Below are 24,297 nucleotides of genomic sequence, written 5' to 3'. Positions count from 1 at the left end.
CTGCAGAGAAGTCTTCAAGTGTTATGTAACGTTTTTTCTGAACAAAGGGGCCATGTTCTAAAGTAGTCTTTTATTGATGGATCTACCTAAAGGCAGAGTTGCACCAATATTAGCATAACAATTTGAAAATATTTATAATTCAGTAGCTGCTGTAAATCATGGAGCTAGGAGAACATAAGGAGAGAAAGAGGCAACTGTAACAAAATGTTGATTTCTCTAATTTTTAATAGCTTGATTTCCCATGGGGAACATGCTGCATTTCATTCTTTTGCTACAGGTGTAGTCCCTCCACTCATGGAGGTGAGGTGCCTACCAGATTGGATTCTCAACTGATGGGCATTAGCACAGCCCTTGTGATGTCAGTGCATCTGTGATAATTTCTATTAGCTGAGAATCCAGCCCAGCCACTCCAAAGAAAATCTTGTGATATTTTGGATCGGAAATTTATGTCTGAATATTTTGTGTTGAAAATCTAGCCCTAGCCTAATCAATGTTCTGCGGACTTTGTTAGATCAATGGTTGCGATAGAAAGGCTCATGACCGGTAAAAAAAAAAAAATAAGGCTGACTTAGGGCCTTCCCCTATGTTTGCTGTCTGCAGAAATTTGAGATTTGAACAACTATATTTTTGCAGAACAGTTTCATAAATTGTCTGTCACCATCCATCATCTCCAGACCATAGGTGAGCTGATATATTGGTTAAAAGGCTTAGTGAAATGACTGCTACAGAGAGAAAAAAATCAAAACGTTCCACACCAATGAGAGTCAACGGTTCTTACTGCTTCTGGTGTCAAAATACAAAACCCAAGTTAATTCAGTCAGCACTGTTTGTACCATCAGTAGAAGTAACTTGGAGACTTACCATCATTTGTGCTACTCACAACATGCATTTCTGGAATCCTAACAGGATGGAGAATGATTGGATGATAGGCACCATGGTGATTTTTTTTGAGTCCTGAAAGGCAAAGTATGATAGTATGATTAGAGATCTGTTTAAAGAATTAACCATATTCCTTGACATGGAGACTGAAAAGTTCAAAACCATTGTAACTAAGTAGTTGCAAAGTCTTATGATTTTTTGTTGTGCAGTATCTTGAATATCACATTTTACTGCTTTTACCAGGCCCGCTTCATCTGCTTCTTTCTGCAGTCCAAAGGCTGATCTGAAGTCCAAAGTTCAATATTCTTTTTCCTGACCCTTGCTCCTTGCTCCTCTGGACTGGTTTCTGGTCCTTTCCTATATCACATTCAGATTTCTCCTCTCACCTCAGAGCTATATGCAATTCCACACCTGCTTCATCATGTTTCTGGCTACTCACTCCACCTTTCTATATGAGCTACATAATTTTTATGCTTCCCTTGTTGTCTTCTTGTGCAATGTCTTTAAAAAACCCTATTCCCAAACTAGTTTATACATATAGTAACTAGATTACCTCACGACCTCTCTCTATTGTAAACCTCATGCTTTCTATGGTAGTCCTCTTTGCTTTGCAGTAGCCATTTTAGAGCCTGATCCAATGACAACAGAGAGCTTTCCCTTGATGTGAAGGGACTTGGAGTTTTTAGACTTAAGATATTTGCCATTTTGGCACTTTGCCAAGTACTGCATCATGGGCGTATATTAGTTGCCATGCCCTTTGCTAGGCAATGTACAGATAACTAGAAGACCCAAAGGGTTCTCTTTTGATCTGGGCCTTCGTTGTCCCAACAGTGAAGGAAATATTCTTACCAAATTCCTCCTGGCTGATTACTCCCTCAAAAAAAAGTATACTGACAATGTATAAAAATAAAAACCCCCCATCCATAGTATGCAGAATCTAGCCAGTGCCTGGATATCATGGCATATGGGGTTACCATGCCCTTTTCATGGGCATTATTTATTTTGTGATGTTCAAGCTAACGTGGATGTGAAAGGTTTGGCTCTCATCAGCATGAGTGAGTCCTTCCTTATTCGTACAAATTGTGTCTCTGAGGTTACTGGGAGAAGTTAGGCAGCACAAATCCTGGGCTCAGGTGATGGTGATACTAGTCCTAATCTAGTTATTGATATGCTGCAAAAAATCACAGGAAATTACATTGGCTTAATTATTGAAGTGCAATCATTGAGGTGAGAGAATGCATTTAGGCTCCCCAGAAGACAAAATGCACGATTATGTGCCTACTGCATAATGTAATCCCTGTGTCAAAAGATCTTTTGTCCTTCCATACCCACACTGGTGTTCCCCACAACCAGGGGTGCCTTTGGATACTTGGGTTTCAGCTCCAGAAGCTCCTTCAGGCTAGGGGGAGAAATCCATGTTGTTCTCTTGCCATGGAAAATCAGAGTTGTTCTTTGCTGCTCTTGAGCCATTCTCTGTGGTGGAAATGACAAAGATCTGGTAATTTTGACTAATGTCAATATAAACCACCATATTGCTAAGTAGGACACTGTGTCATGATAAACAGTGAGACATTAATGGGGCTTTTCATCTGAGGTTCCTGTGGTGCTGTGCAATGCTGAGCTTTTATCATAACTATATTATTGCTCAAGAAACTGAGACGAGAACGAACTAAATGATTTGGTAAGAGACACACTAAATGAGTGGTAGGAGAAGATTAGTCTTATGTTTTCCATTCTCCTGCTCTGATGATTCTGAAAAACTCCCTTTGTATATGATGTAAACAATAAAGCAATGTGACTAGACTTTGTGGGAAATCAGGATGCCAAAATCTCGCTGCATATGTGACAGAATACAAGAAATGTATTCTCTTAGTCAGGGAGGATCACTGCATCCCCATTTGCTGAGTGCCTTGTATCTACTGTACTAGACCCAGACTAGTTTCTACAATATGTAAAATGTTTTTTAAAATTAAAGTACCTACTTTCCCATTTGTCTGCAAGGACTAATCTTTTCAGAAACATTGTCTCCTTGGGATGGTTGATCAGTATTTACATTTTTGTTTAATCAAAGTGTTTTTCAGGCACCTCCTGTCTTACGAGACTAAATATATCCTTTTTTTCCCCCTGAGAATAGCATATAAGTTCTTTTCATATTTGACAAGTGCCATGTGGAATCATGGTTTCAAAATATACAAAAGCAATCACTGAGAAACACCTGTTTTTGCAGACAATGCAATGAACAAACAGACTAGTGGACAAGCCAGAGAACTGTTGCAACTATGGACTGGCCTTCTAGGTTAAAGACATGCCTGAAACACGAAAAAGGAGCTAATTGTCTGTGGAAGCAGTAATAATCTTGGTGGTGTGGGCACCCTCCCTGCCATAGAAGAATCTGTCACTAAGTATTACTGCCTGGGTATCTTCACAGCTGCATTTCACATGTTTTTTCCAGTACTCTAGACATTTAAAGCATATTCACCAAGCAGGTTTAATTTCTAAACATGGAGCTTAATGCCCAACCTGTTTAAATCTACTGATAGCTTGAAACAGACTCCAACGGGATTTGAACAAGCTCAGCATAATCAATCAAGGTCATGTTAAAGACATTATGTAGCCTAGAGAAGCAGTTCACTCCTCCTGGCAGCTCAGTCTGAACATGTAGAACAGATGATGGCACCTCCTTTCTGGCTGAACAGCTTTTTGAGCCAGCAGCAGTTTAGCCAAGATCTTTAATCCAAGTATAAAAGTTGCAAAATGTCCATTTAATACATGCATTCTTAAAGCATGAGTCTCTCAAAGGCAGGTCAAGTAGCAGAAAGGCAAATCTGCCTTCCACTTCACGATTTCATAAAGGAGCTTATGCCTTACTATGCATGTTCTGCACTGAAAGGTATCATTAAACAAGGAAGTTGTACTCTATGACAAATGTTAACAAAGCCGACGGCCTTGCAGCAAATAGCATTCTGTAATGCAGTAACAAATCAAAGAACCATGCCATGCTTTACCAGAACTCAAATGAACTTTTGTGCCTCTGAGGTGGTTGTGTAATAGCAGCAAGAAGTGCGCACAAATATTTGCAAAAGGAGTGCAAACAAGGAATTTCATAAGAAGCTGTTGAAACATGAGTGAGGATTAAAAAAACAGCCTGGACCTGCCTGCTTGGATTCCACTCAGTCTGGTATGGGTAAATCCTGCACTACCATTTTCACAGTGCTCTTCTCTTGCCTCTCTCTGCAGATCATGGGCACTTTCCACCTCCTCCTTTCAAGTTTCCATCTGTCCTTCTGTGACTCTCCAGTAACTACTGCAATAAACCCCCTTCTTTCCTCTTCAAGTCCTTTGCCTTTCCTGTGGACCTGCAGCATTTCCCATGTGTAAGTCCAGCCTCAGGTTGCCAGGCTCTATGTACCAGTTGGAAGGAAACTGGTCACTTGAAGTGACCAGTGGTCACTTGAATCCAACAGAGAATCACAAGACAGAAAGGATGGAGAAGCTCATTTGGGAACTTTCAAAGAAAATACTATATTCCACAAAAAAGGCCAACTAGTCCAAAATGAAATCGTTCTGAGTAAGGAGTTCTTTTGGGAAAAGTCTGGAAACACAGTTTTGGTTCTGGAGAGGCAAACAATTTCTTTTTTGAAAATGTGAGCTATTTGTAATAATGACAACATATAGATTATCCACACTGAAATGCCTCATTATGTTTGACTAAAACTGATCTTTTCTCTTTATCTGAGGATAGATCTTTCAGCTTAACAAAAACATCATGTTTTCAACATCTGCAGGAACTCAGTCATGTTTGCACGATAACAAAAATCAATAAGGCCTACCATTAGTTCAGGAGGGAATATAAATTCCTGTGTTGGATCCACGGGTGCGAATTCTTCTGGATTGCAAAGACCTGAATGAATCTGCAAAGAAATTGGGGGAAAAAAAGGAGAATGCATCTTTTCAGAGTAAGTTGCATGTCTTTGTCAACAGATGAGGTTCTTTCCTGAGGTGACATTGAGTTTTGACACTTTATAGCTTGAGTTGCATTCAAAAATTCAAGATGCCCAAATTGATTTTTAATGTTTAGTTCTGTTATACCTATTCACAAACTACTTTAAAGACAGGAGACTGTTATACTAATCACTCTCAAGCCTTTGCTTGAAATACGACAAGCCTCAAGAAAGATCTTGCAGTATTTCCTCAAATTGGTCATAGCAAATGTGTAGCAGCCATATTGGGTGAAATGTCTACTGTGGGAAAATGCAGTGCTGGATGGTATAGTTATGTTCTTTTCAAAACTGTGCCTGTTAAGGAGCTTTCTGACAGAGAGAGTTTGACATGACAACAATGTAGCAGTCCATCTGATCAGAAAGACTTCTTTTCTGCTTAAGGAGAGCCTCTCCACCCTTGCATAAGCACTGCAAGAACTGAACGCTGACAACACACCATAAAAATTAGCTTTCTCTACTTGTTTACAGATGTCTTTTCTGCTGAGGCCTCTTGTGAGGCTATGCATCTTCTGAGCTTTCAGGAGCTTACATGAAAGGCGACTCTGGATATGCCATGTTACCAGTGCTGGTTAGTTTTTTCTGCCTCACTGATTTGTTTTCAGAATGAAAAATCTTATCAGACCAGATAGCAACAGGTCTCAAGTATATTGAATAGGAAAAGAGATTGACATACCCTAGTCTGAAGTCTCTTATCCCTTCCCCAAACTGTCATTATCTCTGGGCACTCTGAACAGATCGTGGCCATGGTAACTATAAGATCTGGCTCTGGATGACCTAGTCTACTGACTGACTCCATTGATGAAATGGCAAAAAGTTCTGGCTCTCCCTTGATCTTCACAATAATTAGGCACCAGCTATTTAACTTGGATGAAAGCAACTACGAGGAATGCAAATCAGTGAAAGTCAAATAAGAGAGCACCCAAAGTAAGTGCTGTTTTGTAACTGGCAACTGCTGCCATGCCAGATTCATGCTTCAAACAACCTTGGCAGCAGCTGGCCAACAATTTTCAGTTCCTAAAGGGGCAGAGACAGTATACACGTGCACAAATATACACACACATCCAGATACACTCCTTGGGGCTCTAAGGTTTATAACTGTCAAAACAAGTTTTCCTCCAATCACCAAAGACGTTTTACTTTAGAGGCTCCTTAAAGTTTTTCAGTCAGAGCAAATTTATCCAGGGAGTTCAGTTCTTCATCATGAAGCAAGATGGAGTCATATTAGGGCACTATGGCCTCTTCTTGCAGGTGGATGGAGACAACAAGTTCTGAGATGCACACAGGGAACGGAGGACATTTCTGAAGGCCTTATGTGTACTGGAGTTCCCATGTGTACCCTTAACATAATAATTGTGGAACCTTTGCCAGAAGAAACACAAATGAGGTGACTTGTGATTTTAGAATGTGCATATGTAGAGGGAGAATAAAACAATGTGTATTTTGAAGCAATGCCAGTATATCAATTACTATAGAATGCACAAGAATGAGACACTTCTTCTCTGAAGATCTTGGAGCCGCTAACACAAAGTAATGTGAAGCTTTAACAGTGTTCATAATGTTATGAAAGGCTTTACAGGTACAAACTGACATTGAACAGGAATAGCTTTGTTTCATCTTCAGAAATTCAGAGTTGGTGTCTCAAGCACACAGAAACAAGCCATGCTGATGGCTGCAGAACTTCTGTTAAGGGAGTTCAACTTCACATCAAGACCAGCTTTTTTAAGAAAGGTGTCTCTGATCAACAGTTTTCTTCCTCACAAAACAAAGTAGACTTAAATGTTTAATATTGAGATCCACACTCTCACTGGAAAATGTCACTAAATAGGTCAAACCTGTCTGCATTCTGACTACACAGAAATGCAGATATGCTTGTGCTACCTTTCTGCAGCACCAAGAGCACAGAGCACAGAGTTCAGTCTGGGCTAAATGCCCAACGACAGAAGTAGCTGCTGCCATAGTTCAAGATGGCCCTTTTCTACAAATTTTATAATGCAAACAGGAGATAATGAAAAAAAACATAATGTAACTTACCTGACCTCCTGTAGAAGATGAACACACACATTCTTCCTGATCCAAGCAACATTGTCCAGTTCCTCTGAGTTGGCAACATGTTGGCTCCTAAAGAAATCATACCCTACTCTATAAAAGCAATGAGGCAGCTTTGTGATTTATTTGTAAATTAACGTTTTGATTCTTCCTGTTCCAAAGCAGATTTGTTCAGTCACTTGAAGCTGCTCCAGGAGACCTCTTAAACTATAGGGCCCCTAGGAGTGAGTTCCCTTTGGGTACCCAAGTATCCATAAAGTAAATGGAAAAAACTCAAAATTACTTCAGTGGTGCCTGGATCAAGTCATTGGAATTGACGCAAAGGATTCTTAAGTGCATTGCAAGGGTACATGTAAACCTAAAGTCAGTGGCAGCTGTAAGTGCCCAGCACATTTAAAAACTGAAAGAGCCAGATTTTCCAAAGGTTCAACCAAAAAGAATTTCCAAATGAAGCTAGATTCCAGGTAGGTACTTCAAGGAGGATCAGCCTTTTCAGATACCACCAACTGTCCCAAAATAAGAAACACATTTGAAAATATTGACCTACCCTAGCAAAAGATGTGTAGCTGTCTATAATTGGCCTGTATCCTGTGCAACGGCACAAATTACCTGAAATAAACCATATGATAAGCAATCATAAGAAACCAGAACAATGTTTGGGAGCACCGGCATAATTGGGAATGGTCTAGCATCAAACCTGTAGATATGAAATGCTGAAATTTATGTTCCTACTCTCAAATGGGCAAAATCACATCTGTAAAAATAAGAAATATTACTTTAATAGTGATTATGATGTATTATTAAAATTTATTATTTTAAAGGCCATTTCTAATAATAATATGAATTATTTTTATGAATATATGTAAAAAATCAAATGATGAAAAGCATCCAAAAGTAAATACTATGATTACTACTACCACTACAGTCTTTGGGGTTTATAATCCAATAAAAAATCTACTGCCATCCATCACTACCATGGTTTTCATATACAATTAATAGCAGTAGTAAAATCTCTACTGGAATTTCTGGCATTTCCTTCATGAAGTCAAAATCTTCTGGTGGGAGGGGTCAATTATTTGGGGAGCTATAGGAGTGTTAACAAACTTGGGACTAGAAAGTGAGTTGAAGTTGCTTCACCTATTGTAGTAAATCTTGCTTGAAGAGCAGTCAATATTTCAGTGGGCTAAAATGTCATGTAATCTATTTCCCCTGTAACTGTTGAAATCTGTATTAGGGACTTCATATTATTGGTAGGTGAGTACTTACACTGCAGACAAAATAGAACCTACTTTTTCACTGTATTCATTATAACACTGTACTCACATTGCACTATATTGAGGCTGCTGGTGTAGGAGGGCTATAAAAACAGGCTGTTCTAAATGCAGGGATTTTCAGAAATATTTAGCCAGTGCTAAGTGCCACTGTGTGTCCAATTTGAAGTCTCCAGCGTGAACCACCTTTTTATGATTCTGACATGTCCTTAAACCGCCATGGCTATAACAAAATACCACTTTGGAACACCATCTGCTGCTCTTTGAGTCAAATCATACTTATAACCTTGGCAATCAAACATTTATCCCTTTATTATACTTTTTACAATTTACTGTCTGAAACCTACCATCCAGAGCAGAAATTATCTGCTCCATGGAAGGTTCCGCATGGTTTCTCAGTAAAGCATATATGGACATCACCATTCCAGGGGTGCAGAAGCCACACTGGGAGCCATGGCATTTGGCTAGCCTTTCCTAGAACAAAACAGAACAATAGGCCCTGAATCAAGGATGTGGCTTCACTGGCTTTCTGAATAGCCATCTTCAGGCATGTCATCTACTGGCTGTAGGCCAGTAGCAGCATTTTGACTACCCCACTATGACCATTCATGAGGAAAATGCTCAGAGCAATCACCTAGTTAAAGGATAATACTCACTCCAGTCTAGACCCTCATGATCCTAGTTCCTTGGTATGAGAACAGAATAAGGTCCAAGACTTTCAGTTTATACATCAATCATATGTTAAATATTTCTAACCATGAAGGACAGAACACAGAACATCTCCTCAACCAGAGCTTCAGCACAGACCAGTCCCAGAGTCAAGACCCTTGGGAAATAATATTGAGAAAAAAGAGGATGTTTAGAAAACATTCTTAAATCTATGTGGTCAGACTGTGCTTTTCAGGGACAAGCCAGAGTGGAGGAGGTAAAGAGCTGACCTAATCCAAGGGAAATCTCTGGCACACAGAGAAAATGTGTCTAATTTAATACCTGTCAGTCTAGTTGCCACCTGGAGTCACTCATCCTTTACTACAACATACGCAGTATGTTGTCCACAATGAGATGGCCAGATGCCATGCTGGTGACTAAATGAAACTGACTGATGCTCTTTGTTCTTCCCCATCCCCTTCTGAAAGCTGGCATCCTACGTGGCATACAGTTGGATAGCCCTGTGTTGTGGAGATTGTGATGTGCTCCCTGCACGGTAGTACATCAGGAGGAGCTCCTTCCATGCTCCATACAGGGCCAATCACAACCCAGCAATTGCTGTATTAATTCCTAAAAACACCTGTTCATCTCAAAAGATTAGACAAAATACAGAGTTTCTAGAATCCCTTCAGAGACTCTACATTGCATAGACTCACAGCACCTTCTCGCAGATCCCAACTTCATTACAGACACAGGACAGGAAAATCTCATTATTTTGCAGCCCTACACAGTCCAGCTTACTCTCACCTGAATTGGATGAATCCTGGTTTTTATGCTTCCAACCCCTTCCACAGTAGTGACAGCAGCACCATGCAGCGAGCATATGGGGAGAAGGCAGGAGTTGGCAGGACGATGTCTTTGAGGTGTGAAGGAGAACTGTGGTGTTAAATAGCTTTGTCAAATGGGTCCATGGAAGAGGAAATAAAGGATATATACTCCAGCTAATCTAGAAATGCTCAGATTGAGCAGAAAAACATGAGGAGAAGGATATGCAAACATACAAAATCCTGCACTTGGACCGTGAGAGTATGCATCTTGCTCCTACAGCTGGGACTTAGGCATTAAGTGATAAGCTTTTCTAATTAGAGGAGTGGAAGGTTAAGTTAAAAAAAAAAAAACAAAGGAAAAAAAAAAGTACTACATATTTTGTTAAAACCCAAAGTCTAGAGCTAGATGTGATGAAGTCAGGCATGGCATTTCTAATGGAACAAAGTTTCAAGAGCCAGGGAGAGAAAGAAAGTAGAACTCCTAGCTTTGCTGTGGGCAAAACTGTACAATTACAATGTAATATGTCTATTGCTGAAGTCCATGGAGATTTTATTAATGATTATATGAAACATCTAGTGAAGACTTATTAACAGTGACATATCCTCAAATAAGCACAAAAGAGTCAGGAGAGGCAGATGACAAAAGGGCTGCTGAAATCTCAAATCATAAAGAACACAATTTAAAAACATCATCTCCCCAGAAAGTTGGGGGGGGTTGGTGTTGGGTTTTTGTTTTGGTTTGGTTTGGTTTTTTTCAAAGATTGAAGAGAGAGGACCTAAATGTCTGTTACTCTGTAATAGTGAGGCCAACCCTGTAATCACCTTTGTAGAGGAAGGCTATAGGTAAGGATTTTAAATATGTACCAGAACTCCCCAAAATCCATCTAAATGGAAAGAAACCAAATATTTCCCAGTGAATGTCAGTTTTCTCAAAACACTAAATTACTATTTCCAAATATCATTGTGAGGATACTGTATCTGCTTGGCAACTGGATCATATGTGGATATCATCACAGTGCAGGCACCACAGCCTCCTATTCCACAGCCATATTTTGTACCTGAGAGACGGACTGCAAAGGAGACCGTTAAAGAAAAAAAATTACAACATTCAAAAGTTATTTTTTCTTTGTATTCTCCCTTGTTTTATGTGCATGTGCAGAATTGGAGGGATCTTCTGACCAGATAGCTCCAGAGACAAGAAAATGTGTACAAGATAGATGAAAATAGAGCACATAGAGATGAGAAGGGTAAGGACAGAGAGAGAAATGAGTGTGAGGCAGACTTCCAATACAGAGTTTTTCAGTCTCTACAGCCAATATCTGGTAAATTCCCAAGAGACTGAAATCAGGACCCTGTAAGTGGGATGGGCTGAACAAATACAGCGATAGGTCTTCTTATTAGCCTTACTCCTAATACTTTCCTAATCCTTAGACATAATTATCTGTACCTTGCATTTGCAAAACAGTACCAGCAGATCTCAGTATGTTTCCAGTGCTGCTTCCTGAACATCCAAGGAGTATAGTAATTTAAAATAGAGCACAATACCCAAGTGCACACACCTAAATTCTGTATGGAAGGACTTCCTCCATTATGTGCCTCAGTATAAAGGCTCCACTCTCAAATCACAGTCTCCTCCTTCTGGTATCGCAGTGCCCTGCAATCCAGTGGAATCTACCATTTCCTTTTATTTTAGCTCCTTTTCAGAATGATACGTAGTCCTGTTACTCTTCCCACTGGGTGTGTGCATTTGCATCCATTTTGCTTAGGTACTAGATGATGTCTTCCATCTGATTTCACCATGTTTCTAGATTTCTTTAAACCCAGTGCAATTTTATCCACTGGTGCATTCCCACTGGTAATCAATATATGACTAATCATATTGATTAGAAGCATATGAAAATCACACTGCTTGACTGTTAAAGAGATGCTAATTATTCCACTGAATGCTTGGACAAGGTACAATGCAAGCTAGTAAAAAAGCTGCAGCTAATAAATTACTTTCCACTACTGCCCTTCTCCAGTTAATCCTTAAATTAATGTTGTTTTTCTTCCAGCATAGAAGGCTCTCAACAGCAAAGCTAAACACACCTGCTTAACTTTATAACCTGCACAGCAGCTTCTTAGCTGGGATAACTGCCACTGAATTCAATAGAACCCTGACAGCAGTTAGCAACCTGAAGAGTCTCAAATGACAGGAAATAAAGATAATAAGATAATAAAATAAGCTTATGCAAAACTCTTTGAAGGACTGGGGCCTAAATAAATTATTTACTATGGAAGTAGTTCTGTGTTGATTTCTTTAGTTACTATTTTCATCACAAATGCACTGAAAGGTTTTTCGTGCTTTGGGAAGCTGTAAAGAAGATTTGGGCAGTATTTAGGAAAGTTACACTCAAACTTTGCAATGTTACACCCATGTAACTAACACACACAATGCACATCATAACAGCACTGGATTGCTCTGCCGAGAACAAATACAAGGTGAGTTGTGTTATTTCTACTTATTGTTCTGTTTACGTTGGTTCCCAAAGAAAAGTGAAATAAATCATCTTAATCCCCAGTTGCAGGAATTTACAGAATTATAGAACTCAAAGGCAAAGTTCAAAAAAAGGATATGCTTCTTTCTTAGGTAATACAGCAGCAATTCTTCAGGATCTGCCTGCCTCTCTATTACCTACATTATGAAATAAAAAAAGAGATTATGGGTTAGAGAGGGATCTAATATAATCATCTCAGAAGGATTAACTATGATGTTGAAATGCAGTGATTGTGGATTAATGTGGTGTGTTTGTTCAGCAACAGGATCCTGTCACTTGATCACAATTTGCAGATAAATAAATGAATGGGTCAGGCAGTACTGGCCAAATATGTCCTTTTAAAGTAACAGAAATAATAGTTTACTCAGAGAACTGAAAGGGAAGAGAGGCTGAGTAAGCACTGGATGGACAAGAGTAGAAAGAAAAGTGTCTTTGGACTAGATCCTTTGTTGATTCTTATCAGCGTGAATCAGAAATCCCTTCATTTTAAAGCCATGGACTTGTATGTATGAAAATTCTGTGTATTTTTACCTCCTTGAAGTTAATATTAACCCTTTCATTTGCAAAGACCCATCAGCATAAAAGCAGAGGAAAATCTTAGTGTAAGAAGAGCAGGGAGGATACGTAACTAAGTATATTTTCAATGTAATGAAGTTTAATGTGTATGAGTGGGGCTTATGCAGGCCTTGCTTTAGCCTTGTCTCAAGAATGTTACTGTATCATCGGCATGCTTCAACTTGTTGGAGACAAGATAATACAAACAAATTGGAAAACATTTTTTAGGACCCATCACTGCAGAATGAAGAGAGACTGAACCTCAGGCTTCTCTCAACAATTCTGCTATACCAGCAGCATGCTCCAATTTACCAGGTGTAAGAAAGACAACATGAACTAGTTCAGGAATCTGTTTGGAACTGCGGAGTGAAATAAGGTTTCAGAGTATGCCTTTAAGCACAGTTGGCATGTAATGACAGATATAACAGACAGAAAAAAATTGAATTACTTTTCCTTAATTCACCTAGTAAAAAAAAAGCCAGTACCATCTCTCTACAATATCGAAATATTGACCGAACAACTGAAAAATATCTCCAGAAAAATACATAGCAAGGTTGGTTGGTTTGTTTGTTTTTCAACAAAGAAATAAAATTCTTTCATTTCAGCTTATAATATATTTTGGGTGACATGTTTGTTAATAGGAATTCTCATTTACTTAACCTGCAAAGTAAGAACAGGTGACAGAATGTCTTAGAAAATGAAATGTGAGCTTTTGGCATCAAGAACAGAAAAAAATTAACTACTTATTTTCTTTTGGTGAATTACTGAAATTATATTAGTAAGCAGCATATTCTTTTACTATTGATGTATTTACTCCAACTACATCAACTTTAGGAGTATATTAGTATAAGGTTTTAGTAAACAGATAACTAATTATAATTTTAAAAATTCTGTGATGTGAGGGGTGAAACAAAGTCACTCAGACTATGTAAAAACTGTGGTAGAAAGCAGGATGCTATAAGGAAGATCAAAGACAAGAGATGGTTATCCCTGAATAAACTGTTGCTCCAGAATAACAGCCTTCCTGAATATGAACAGTAAACATTAAAGCACTGCTGTTAAAAAAAAAGGGGGGGGGGGGGGGCATTTAAAAACTTACCTTCCTGCCATTCACAAAAAAGACAAGCTCATCTGATTGTTGGGGGCAAGCCATGCTGTTGCATTAAAGTCTGAAAAATAAAGCTTTACACATCAAGAGAAATTAATGAAATGCTATGTGCTCCTAAAGGTCAACTGAGTTTGCTTTGTCCTGCAGAATTTATTTTCAGACTGAACATCAAATTAAGTAGATGGGGAGGAGCCAGTGTAATGTATGCCGTTTCTCAGCAATTGATGCATGTTCAGATTGCTAATGCACCAAACTTTCCACTCCTACTCCCCACTTCAACTCTTCTCTGGTGAGCTGAAATAATCTGGAAAGAATTTGAGCCCCTCTAATTCTAATCCTGTAGCCTAAGAGATAAGGCACTTAACTGTGGGGGGAACTTCTGGGTTTGAGCTACAACTGCCAGGCCTGTTCTTTTTATATTATCCAGTAACTGATGAATTTAGAATACGTAGGAATGCCTGAAGCTAGAACCCAGAACATGCACCCCAGAACTTCCGTGGGGTGTCAAATGCTAAGCTGTGGAGCCATGCTTCTCATTTTAGCTTGTCACTGACCTGAACTGTCTATTTTTTTTTTCTTGCAGAGTGACCAAGTTTGAACAAAATCAAGATTACTACTACACACACATTTAAAATTTCCTTCTGGTTATCTCTATGCCATGCCAGCTCTATACTCTGGCTGCTGTGGGTGCCATTATAAGATGACCATACTCTAGATATACTATGTTCTTAGAGAGAGAAATCCCAAATCCTGATTTGGGATTCTAGATTCTTATCCATTTCTCTGGATGCGCGTCCCAGAAACAAGGTCATTAATCTTTAAATGCTTTATTACAGCTGGTCTTTATTTTATTTTAAAAGGGGACATGTGTATGTCTTTCAAAAGTCTCCATTTGTGTATGTACATGTCTTGTTTCATTTACCATTTTTACATTTTACAGCAAAGGTCTCTGTATTTAATTTAGAGTCAGTGTAGACTTGCAGGACAAAGTAGTCAGTCCCAGATCTTTTACCACTCCTCATTGGAAGGAAAGAAAACTATTCTCAGCAGAGATATGCTGCTTCTTTTGTGTTTTAGCACCTAATGTGTGCCTGAGAGCTACCACAATGCAAGCACTGAAGCGGTGTCAGTCACTAGGTCCTGTAGGCAAAAGCCCTAATGGGTCCTGCCAACTGCAGCACTGTTGTAGTATCCCACATGTGTTGTAGGTACAACAATGCAGGTTCAAAGGCCTAAGAAGAGAAAGAATCAGACCCAATACTAGATTTTGGTAGTCCAATATCTAATTTTCAGAGTACTAGGCCTCCAAACCAGAACCTAGTATTTATGTTAGGTGTTTAAGCTTCCACATACACAAAATGGGAGTGCTGAGGGTGTATAGTTACATAAACACTTCTTTCATGAAGAAAATGAGCAGAAAGAGTTCTTCTCAACCATCTCCAGTTTGGGTGTTTCTGTACAGTGCACATTAATGTGTCAATAGCCATCCAATGTGTCAGTGCCTTTGGAGCCCTAACCTTTCTGCTTATCTAGCCCCCTGAGTCTGCACATTTTAAACAATATTAAAAATGTAACAAAAACCTCCTCTTTAACACCTGTATAGTCTAAGAAAATTTCTTTCATAATAGCCGATGTAGCCATAGTGTCATCTGTCAGGATGTTTAATTGCTGATATTTCTAGCTTCCATGCAGTTTTTCAAGCATCTAAAAGCCAGGAGACAGCTTAATATGTTTCAGCCCCCCAAAAACCCAACAACCCATGTTTGCTACATGTATAGATTTTACTGAGACAACCAGACAGCAGTGCCACTTGTAAAGAAGCAGGGAGGAATCTTTGTTGATAATAACTGAGAAATACTGACAAGCAGACATGTGATCTGCACTGCAGAAAACAAAGTCCGGGGTCTACGACATGATGAATCCCTGGAGTGCAAACACCTCAGCACTGCAGGTGGGGAGATGTCATTGCCTGTAAGGGTTGGGCCATGATTTTTACAAGATTTGACTTGTCTGGAACTAACTAGCACCCGTGCTGATGCATAGGTACATAGGAGAACAGAAGACAATGCACCTTCCCCGCAGTTCAGTAGACCTATATGCTCCCTGCTTCAGCATATCCCAGGATTTACCCACGTTTTGGGGCTGTTATCGACACGTGGGGTTGTGACCTGTCATTAACAAGCCCATGCAGTGAAACTAAGATGTTTCAAATCAGAAAAACTAATTATGGCAGCAGCATTCACATTTAATTTGATTTATTGACTTTCTTACAATATATAAAAGCCAAAGTAATACAAAGAAAGTGAAGAAAAAGAAGTAAAAACCAATGGGGCTTCAGCTGCCTGAGCCACACTTCTCATGCCACTTCAGATGATTTGCTATAACCTGCTTTGCCTCCAGTTGCTATGTCATATCTTCCAGTCCTGTACTCTCCTATGTCTTATGACATCTAAAATGGTCTAGACACCTAGCTGTTTAAGCAGCTGAATTTCACCTATTCATAGTGGTTACAGAGAGACAAACAAATTGAAACAATAAAGTTTTCATATCTTAATAGCCAATGCAAAAACAGTTTAACGTACTAACCTGATTTCTGTCACAGACACAGTATCAAGTCATAAAAGGGATGGAAGGCAAGAAGAGAAAATAGTCTGTGGAAAACTGAGGAGTAGTGAAATAATAAGAGCCTGCAGGCTGACATGTCAAACAAATTAGAGCCATTTATTTTCATTACAAATGGCAGTCTTCATGGCTCTGGAGCAATCTGACTTAAGAGAACTGGAAGAGCAATCACCACGCTCAGCAAGGAATAACTGATGCAGAGGTTCACTGAAACCACACACTGAACATACAAACTACCTATTTTCCCAGTTCTACTTTCTTATCAAAGAACTTGCTGCAATTTTTCAGGTGCTACTTTGGGTAACTTCTGTAGACTCACTAAAAAAGTGAAGTTTTTTCTCTGTTTTAGGATGTAGCCCAAATCAAAGCCCCAAATTCAAATACCATGGAGATTTGTGCATTTGTGTGTGTGTACATTCAGAATTGAAATCTCAGCTTTGCACTTCAAGAGGATGAAAGCCTGAATTTCTCAGTCAGTTCAATATTGTGGATTCTGATGCTGAAATCCGAATATTGTGGCCAAAGCTTTCATAATATATTAACTTTGATATATTCTATGTAATTTTTTGGTCTCAGGTTATAAATATATACATACTTCAAATTTAATAACACTAGAATTTCTGTTACCATTTAATACAGTCCTGCTTTATATTTTCCTGTTTTCTCCAGCTGCTACTACCTGGGTATGGTCTAATCCCACTGCACCCTGAGATCACTGATTTTTGCAGATCATCGTTTGATCTCATTACGTTTTTTCTATCTTCTTTATCACAGGAGTGGCCAAGAGTGGGAGAAAGCTCTTAACTGTACTTTCTTGATTCAATATAGTCCTGAGCACAGGATTAAGCACTGCTTAAGAATCCTTTCCAGAGACAGGTTCATCCAGTCTCCTATTCAAAGCACGCTGAACTCCATGTGAGTTTTCCCATTAAGTTCAGAGGCTTTCGGCTTGCTCCATGAGAAAAACAAATCTTCCGGTGGAAATTACAACTAAGTGACTCTTCCAACTTTTGGGATAAAATTAATCTCCTATATATGTAGGTCAGCCATAGCAATTTGCCTAGCATAGCAAAAGAAAATCATAACTCTCATTTCTTGCATGTTTTTAACACAAAGATGTCTGCGCCAAAAAAATCTAAAGCAGCTTTACTAAAAATCAGAGCATCGCTTCTGATCAAAAAGGGACTGAATCCAACAAACAAGGTTCTGATTCTTCAACAAAGATCTCTGCACTCACACTCCACTGCAAGACTCAAATCTAAATTAGAAAATTAGCTGAAGCCATTAAAAAATCATTTATCATATGAAGTTGTTAAGTGTAGTAAGTGGCAGTAAGTTATCTAACATACCTTTATACTTCATCCTAACTTTCTTCCCCTGCAGCATTTGAGCTGAGCTGTTCAGCAGATCTTTCTTGTTGAATATATATGCTTCAAATGCAGGAGATGTATTTCTAGCAATTAAATGCAGTAATTTAAGCGAAGTACTGTAATGAATATACTGGATGGAGAATGAAGATAAGGATAGAAGATGTAATGTGCACATTTTTGGTAGCTGATTCTATTCTGAAAATGAGAAAATACATTTATCTGTGTGTTGATTAGTGTGTGTTGAGGCAGTAAATCAGTTTTTGATTCCATTCCGTTCCATTCAGGTCGTGTGCACTCTGGTTTGTCATTCACATAGATATGGCCCGAGGAGTGGAGGAAGCAGATTCATTGTTTGCCATCTAAGAGAACAAGCAAGAAACGAAAAGAGTGACTTGTTAATATTATTTGACCGGCAAGCTCCCAATATTGCCCTTATCAATCAGGTGCCTCCAAGTCACTCAGCAGGGTGTTGCACAGGAGATACCTACAGGAGATGGCTGGAAGGAAGGTCAGTGATAACTGGGGTGAGGGCCAAACAGAGATGGAGGAGCATGGTCTCTGCACTGGTGGACCTCACCTCCTGCTAGCTCCTGCGATGAGAGCCCACGAACCCATTGATTTGGGGGCCAGTGATGCCCCACCATGACCACAGAAATACTGTGGGAGTAATCTGTGAGTGAGCACTCAAGAGTTTCCATGGCAGAGCCTCAGAGGTTCAGGGCATAGTATGGATTTATATGCTTACAAGGACCTTGCTTCACAGATGTTGTAGGCTAAATAAAAACTTACACAGAAAAAGAATTGTAATAGCAGTGGGAACATGACTACAGTGAACAGTTGCAGAAAACACAGAATATAAAGGATCAGCATTATAAGAAGTGTATTGCCTCATTTGTTTTTCTTCTGTATCCTTTTGTTAGCTCTGAGTTAATTATTTTTCTCCCAAAGATTACTGGGCATAGCAAGGAGTGCCAGAATGAGGTGACAGTGCCAGAGTGCAAGTCACTGGGGGAAGGCACCTGGAAGGAGACTGAAGATGCTTGGAGACTGATCCATTGCATGTCAATAAAAGGAGCTATTTAATCCTCTATGGGATTTGACATACAGAAGAAAGGAGGAGGCTTCAGGGAAAGAGGGGACTGTAAAAATTATGTAAATTTCAAAGAAAAAAAAAGATTATACAAACCCAGGGAAATTCCAATACATTGCTTGAATGGCATTTGGTGGAATAACTTGTGTGAGTGAGACCTGTTACCAGACATTTCAATTACAAGGTGCCATATGATATTGCTGTATACAAAGTATGACCAGTTGGAGACATCATTAGGCACCCCACCATTCAAGGGTGCCAAAAGCAGTGTGCACTTCTACCCAGAGATACTTAAACAGAGCCTTCCCCCACCTTCATATTACCATCTCTGTAAAGTCATCTGCGCAGCTTGCCCGTATTTGTTCAGCAGTCAGAGGGCTGTTCAGTGCAAAGGTCTTTTTCAGTCCTCTTTCATTCCTCACACTAGTTACTGCATCTCTCAAAGCGAAGAACACAGAGCATCCCAAGAAAAGTCCTGCCTCACCTATCCCCTGAAAAAGAAAAAAAAAAGAAGTCAGGTGTAGGTTTTGAGCAAATGAGAGCGCATGCCATATCAATATCAACTAAAAAGCTTAAAAGTCAGTGACTCAAAAAGTGTTTCATCCTTCAGTAAGGAAGTTTATTTTAGATTTAGTGGAAGCAAGCTTAGATCACACCAAGTCTTCTGATGGTAGCTGCTTCCAGGGAGCTAAAAAGGTTGATTTCAAATATTGGCTGTTGATTTTAGAATCTCTTTGGCTCATTGCTAAACTGAAATTAGAATAACTGCCAGATAAAATTAAAACAATCCAAACCCAGGTACAGATACAACTAAGAAACAAAGCCTAAACTCATGATAATTCCCTGCGGACAACCACCAGTGACCTCAGTGGGCTTGACATCCTCTCACTGGTTCTGCCATAAGATTCACATTTGTTCCTTATCTCAAACATAGGTCAAATCCACCCTTAATCCATAATTCTCTCAGTGCTGTGGTATTGAACATTTTAATCTGGACTGGATTGGGATATTGCAATTGAATCTCACTTATCTCCTTGCTAAAATCTGAGAACCAAATGTCTTCCCCAAACATGGTGCATGAAGACAGAATCACACCTTCTTACAGTGAATTTTAATGTTAATTATAGGAGATAAGTTCACAGAAAAGGATAAAAGCTCTGTTTGAAGAGGGATATTAGTATCAGCTCTCTAGATCAGCTCCAAATCAACTATGTAACTACTTCACCTAGATATTTTTTTCAAACAAATACTTTTCTGATTATGTATTACTGAGACAGCTTTAAATAATTTTAAAGGACCTATTTGTTCTTTAATAACTTTTGCTGTAAAATATGCTTTTTCCTCCTGTCATGCTGTTTTATTTTACTATATTCTAAAAGTATACCTAATACTTGAAACAGCTGGAAATTTGCAGAATTACCTTCATCTTGATTTACCATTACTACTTATATGCAACTGGCCAGAATATTTGCTGGTGTAAATTGAAGCAATGATTATACCAACTGAATACTTGAGCCAATCTCTCATATAAATACACATATACAGTCCTATTTCTTATTGCATAACACACATAAGTAAGCTGCACACTCTCATTGTCATTATGATTTCTCCATCAATTTCTTTGGTATTTTTATTCGAGCCCTTCAGTTTATCACCATGTTTTAAAAGTATGGTTTTAAATTTAGCTTGCAGCTTCTGTGTATGGTCTGTTACCGACACCCTAAAATTAGTACTTGCCAGCCATGAAAGATATGCAGCAATATCCCGCATTATATCTTTTCGTATTAACTTCCCTGATGTCGTAAAACATTTTATGGACACTTGTTCAAAATGCTAAAGAAGAAGGAACTGAAAACTTACATATGTTTTATATCAGAGTAATTTCTCTGTTTGTCCTGGGATCTAAGAATTAGGCCCTGTGATGGTTTGCTTACCTTGGATGCATAGATGGCATAAGGATTTTGGGAAGATGACAGCAGGGAAACACTAAACTGTTCTGGAATATCACAAACAGCAGGGATCTTGTATTGATCTGGACCCCGAGTATAGAGGACTCCTTCTGGAGAGTACTTTAATTCCTCCATTGTGTACAGTCCAATGCCTTGAACAAAGGCACCTTCAATCTTTAAATAAGAAAAGAAATAGCATTTACGTTCTCATGTTCGGTAAAATGGGTAAAACTTTGGCAAGAACTGATTTGTATCACTAGCTGTTAGAAGACCATTTTCTTTCCTGTTTGCCTAATGGGAGTCTTCAACAGTTTGGGGCTACCATGATGGGAAAAGCTTTCACACTCCTCTCTCATACCAGGCAGAGACAAATGCTTTCATGATGAACTGATGAGATCTGTGGACCAGCCTGCAATGAAGAAAGATGTTTCCCTGCTATCAAGTGGGGAAGGCAGGTCAAACAACAGGAGAATTTGGAGACTGTAGATCACAAACAGGATTTAAGTCCAGCAGATAGTGGGCATATATACATACAGGAAGTACTACAGGTTGACACCATGGGTAAAATTCAAGCTTCATTGACATCTACAAAACTCTGACACTGACTCAAATGGGGCAAGTCTACAAGTAAAGGACCATCTAATATGATGTATGACTTATTATCTAGTAACAAATTAATGTTTTCTGAATTAATGAGGTAATCTTCACTTCAGATAAGGCTATCAGTGTAATAGAAATAAGACAGCAGGAAATTCTTGGCACATACCTGTCCTATATCCACAGCTGGATTTATGCTGCATCCAATGTCCATAACAATGTCTGTTCTGAGATTCTGTCAATAAAATTCAAATGCATATTACTGAGAGAGATGCATGGAGTGGAGGCATAATGTGGGTTAAAGTTGGTATTCAGTGGAATAATATATGCTAAGACAGAGGCCCCTCTGTGTACACAATTTCAAAGTAGTTTCCAATACCCTATTATAAGCAAGACAGGCTTGTCTCAACTTTAACAGAAATTTAGCCAGAGACAGCCCTGCCAAATTTTTCCCACTGCACAAGGAAATCCCCACATAAATAAGTAGAGATAGAGGGCATATGATCAGCAGTCTATGACATTTAGCTGTCTAGATGGTCAAAAGCCTGGAAATAGAATATTTAGCTCTGCTGTAATTTGTTTGCTGGCAAACAGGGAGAGAACAGGCGAAGAACATGTCAGATGTCTGCCATAACCCAAAAGGTGAACCCATATGACATTAATACAGATGTGCCAAAAGCTGGTTAACACTGCACAGCTTTCATTCTGCTCCACCTGTAATTTGCATTTACATTGTTGATGTATTTACTATCCTGTGAAGACAGGTGACTTATTAATGCAAAACCTGAATGGTTGTTGGAGCATCCAGTGATACAAACAAACCTCATTCACATTATTTACAAAACTTCCGTGACACTCAGTTATTACCTTGTGATCTCCTGTTAAACAGTTAATTTCAACCTCTGAACAAGCAGCTCCATAAAGAAAATATGTGAATGGCTGTCCTTCCCCTTTCTCCCAATCCATGTTTTCATTGTAACCTCTGATGGAAGAAACAAAGTCCACAAGAAAAAAATTAATGAATGTTTGCATCATAACAAAGCAGATGAGCACATGAAAGTTTGAAACTACTTCAAATGAAATCTTAAATAACAGGTCAGGACCCCAACAGTTAAGTTCCATGAAATCCTACAGAGCACTAGTAGTTTAGGTTTGATGGAGCTGGTATTTATATAAAATTTAGCAGACAAGCAAGTTATTTCAGTTCAGGAGAGTCTATAACCAGCATAATCCCAGAAATATACTAATAAAGACATGGTAATCAAGTACAGAATACAAATTTAAGGTAACAGTTGCTGAGGTAATAGCACATAAAGGAATTCAGAAAAAGGGAGGAAAACTGGTCAGGACCTATGAAAGAATAATTTACAAGAGATAAATGAAACAGTTAAAATTACAGAAACTGTCTACAGAATGAGTGAGAGGGTTAAAACAGGAATATTGAAATAAAGGTATAATTACTTAGAAGGGAGTGGGACTAACTGAGGAGACTATAGTAGTCAGGACTCATGGGGTAAATTCAACAGACGCAAGAGGACAGTGAAATGCGGTATCTCCCAATCATGTGAGCTATGTGACCAAGGCATATTTTCTGACCATATATGACTGAAATGTCTTTCTTGAGCATATTTAAAATTATACCCCATAAAACAATTATAGTATAATTCAGACCATTGAACCGTGCATTGAAAAAGGGATACACAAAATCCACATATTCAACTTCTCACATCCCATCTACCTCAGCTGGCTTTGAGATTCTTGGATGTAGAGAATATGACTGGATAAGAACTAGATCAATACAGGATTTGAGGCTCAGGGATCTGCAGATGTTTTTGGACACCATTAAATGTCAATAGCAACGTATGACTGTTGCTCATTGCTTTGGAGGATATCAACATTCCTAAAGGGCTGCGTAAGCAGAAAACATACTTGAACAGACTTAACAGCAGGAAGGGACATTTTGTTTGGGCTTTTCTCAGTGTTTTAAATAAGTAGGGGTTTGTGAAGTGCCTCTTCAACTTACTCCAGGCTGCCTGAATACCTGAAAAGTTGCTATTGATAAGTAGGTAAATACAGGTGGAGGGAAAGAAGATATAAGGCACAGCAGGCTAAGAGAGCAGCTTTGCTTTGAATCCCACCTGAGTTATAGCACAGGACTTTTTCCTTTCTGGTTCTTTATAAACACTGTGAAAGAATTCAGAGAAAAAGGACCACGGGACTGCACTGAGAGAGAGCAGTGGGAATCGTGTTTAAGATCACTGTGTCCTACAATAGCAAGCTGTTGTGAATAAATCCATATCTAAGAGTATATATGGTGGGAATTTTCTGAGGCTCCAGAAGCAAAGAGGTCAAAACAATGACTCCAAAACTAGGGTCAGTGAGCAAACCCACTTCTCATGTGAGCACTAAGTCCCCCCCTAGCTTTCAATTAGTGCTGAATCATGGCATCTGATTCCTGAGTTAGTTTTTAAAAAAAAAATTACCATGAGCTTTCTCTTAAACTCAACCAGACATTTTAAATTCTCCTTCCTCTAAAGAGTAATAACCTTCAGGTTCAGCTCTAGAGTTAAATGGGCCTAATTTTCCACAAGTGCACCTGGTTGCTAATTACCCATGTGTGCTGGATAAATATTCTAATGCTGCCACTCATTCTTCCTGTCATGCAACTCGGTGTGATCATGTTTGTCGGTAAAAGTGTAAATAATCTCTAGTACAACAATATTTATACCTTCTAGCAATACAACCTTCAGTAAATAAACTATGTCCCACTTTGCACACCTACTGTTATGGGCAGCAG

General features: G+C 38.9%; 2 protein-coding genes across 2 annotated transcripts in view; both read right to left on the bottom strand.

The window, feature by feature from the left end:
- The window catches only part of LOC127018248 (aldehyde oxidase 2-like), a 49,646-nt gene extending 35,729 nt beyond the window's left edge, over positions 1 to 13,917 (bottom strand). Inside the window, exons 1-10 of the mRNA XM_050899741.1 lie at positions 13,864 to 13,917; positions 12,289 to 12,346; positions 10,646 to 10,742; positions 9,653 to 9,761; positions 8,545 to 8,671; positions 7,474 to 7,535; positions 6,912 to 6,998; positions 4,710 to 4,790; positions 2,208 to 2,352; positions 862 to 954 (exon numbers count right to left, since the gene is read on the bottom strand). Coding sequence (XP_050755698.1) covers positions 862 to 954; positions 2,208 to 2,352; positions 4,710 to 4,790; positions 6,912 to 6,998; positions 7,474 to 7,535; positions 8,545 to 8,671; positions 9,653 to 9,761; positions 10,646 to 10,742; positions 12,289 to 12,346; positions 13,864 to 13,917 — 913 coding nt within the window. The remainder of the gene's footprint in view (positions 1 to 861; positions 955 to 2,207; positions 2,353 to 4,709; positions 4,791 to 6,911; positions 6,999 to 7,473; positions 7,536 to 8,544; positions 8,672 to 9,652; positions 9,762 to 10,645; positions 10,743 to 12,288; positions 12,347 to 13,863) is intronic.
- A 2,179-nt stretch (positions 13,918 to 16,096) lies between these two features.
- The window catches only part of LOC127018296 (aldehyde oxidase-like), a 47,379-nt gene continuing 39,178 nt past the window's right edge, over positions 16,097 to 24,297 (bottom strand). Inside the window, exons 31-35 of the mRNA XM_050899835.1 lie at positions 22,368 to 22,482; positions 21,670 to 21,735; positions 20,889 to 21,077; positions 19,278 to 19,445; positions 16,097 to 18,223 (exon numbers count right to left, since the gene is read on the bottom strand). Coding sequence (XP_050755792.1) covers positions 18,173 to 18,223; positions 19,278 to 19,445; positions 20,889 to 21,077; positions 21,670 to 21,735; positions 22,368 to 22,482 — 589 coding nt within the window. The 3' untranslated portion in view covers positions 16,097 to 18,172. The remainder of the gene's footprint in view (positions 18,224 to 19,277; positions 19,446 to 20,888; positions 21,078 to 21,669; positions 21,736 to 22,367; positions 22,483 to 24,297) is intronic.

Source organism: Gymnogyps californianus, chromosome 7, assembly GCF_018139145.2.
Source record: "Gymnogyps californianus isolate 813 chromosome 7, ASM1813914v2, whole genome shotgun sequence".
NCBI lineage: Eukaryota > Metazoa > Chordata > Aves > Accipitriformes > Cathartidae > Gymnogyps > Gymnogyps californianus.
Note: the sequence above shows the minus strand (reverse complement) of the source record. Positions and strands in the feature narration are given on the sequence as shown.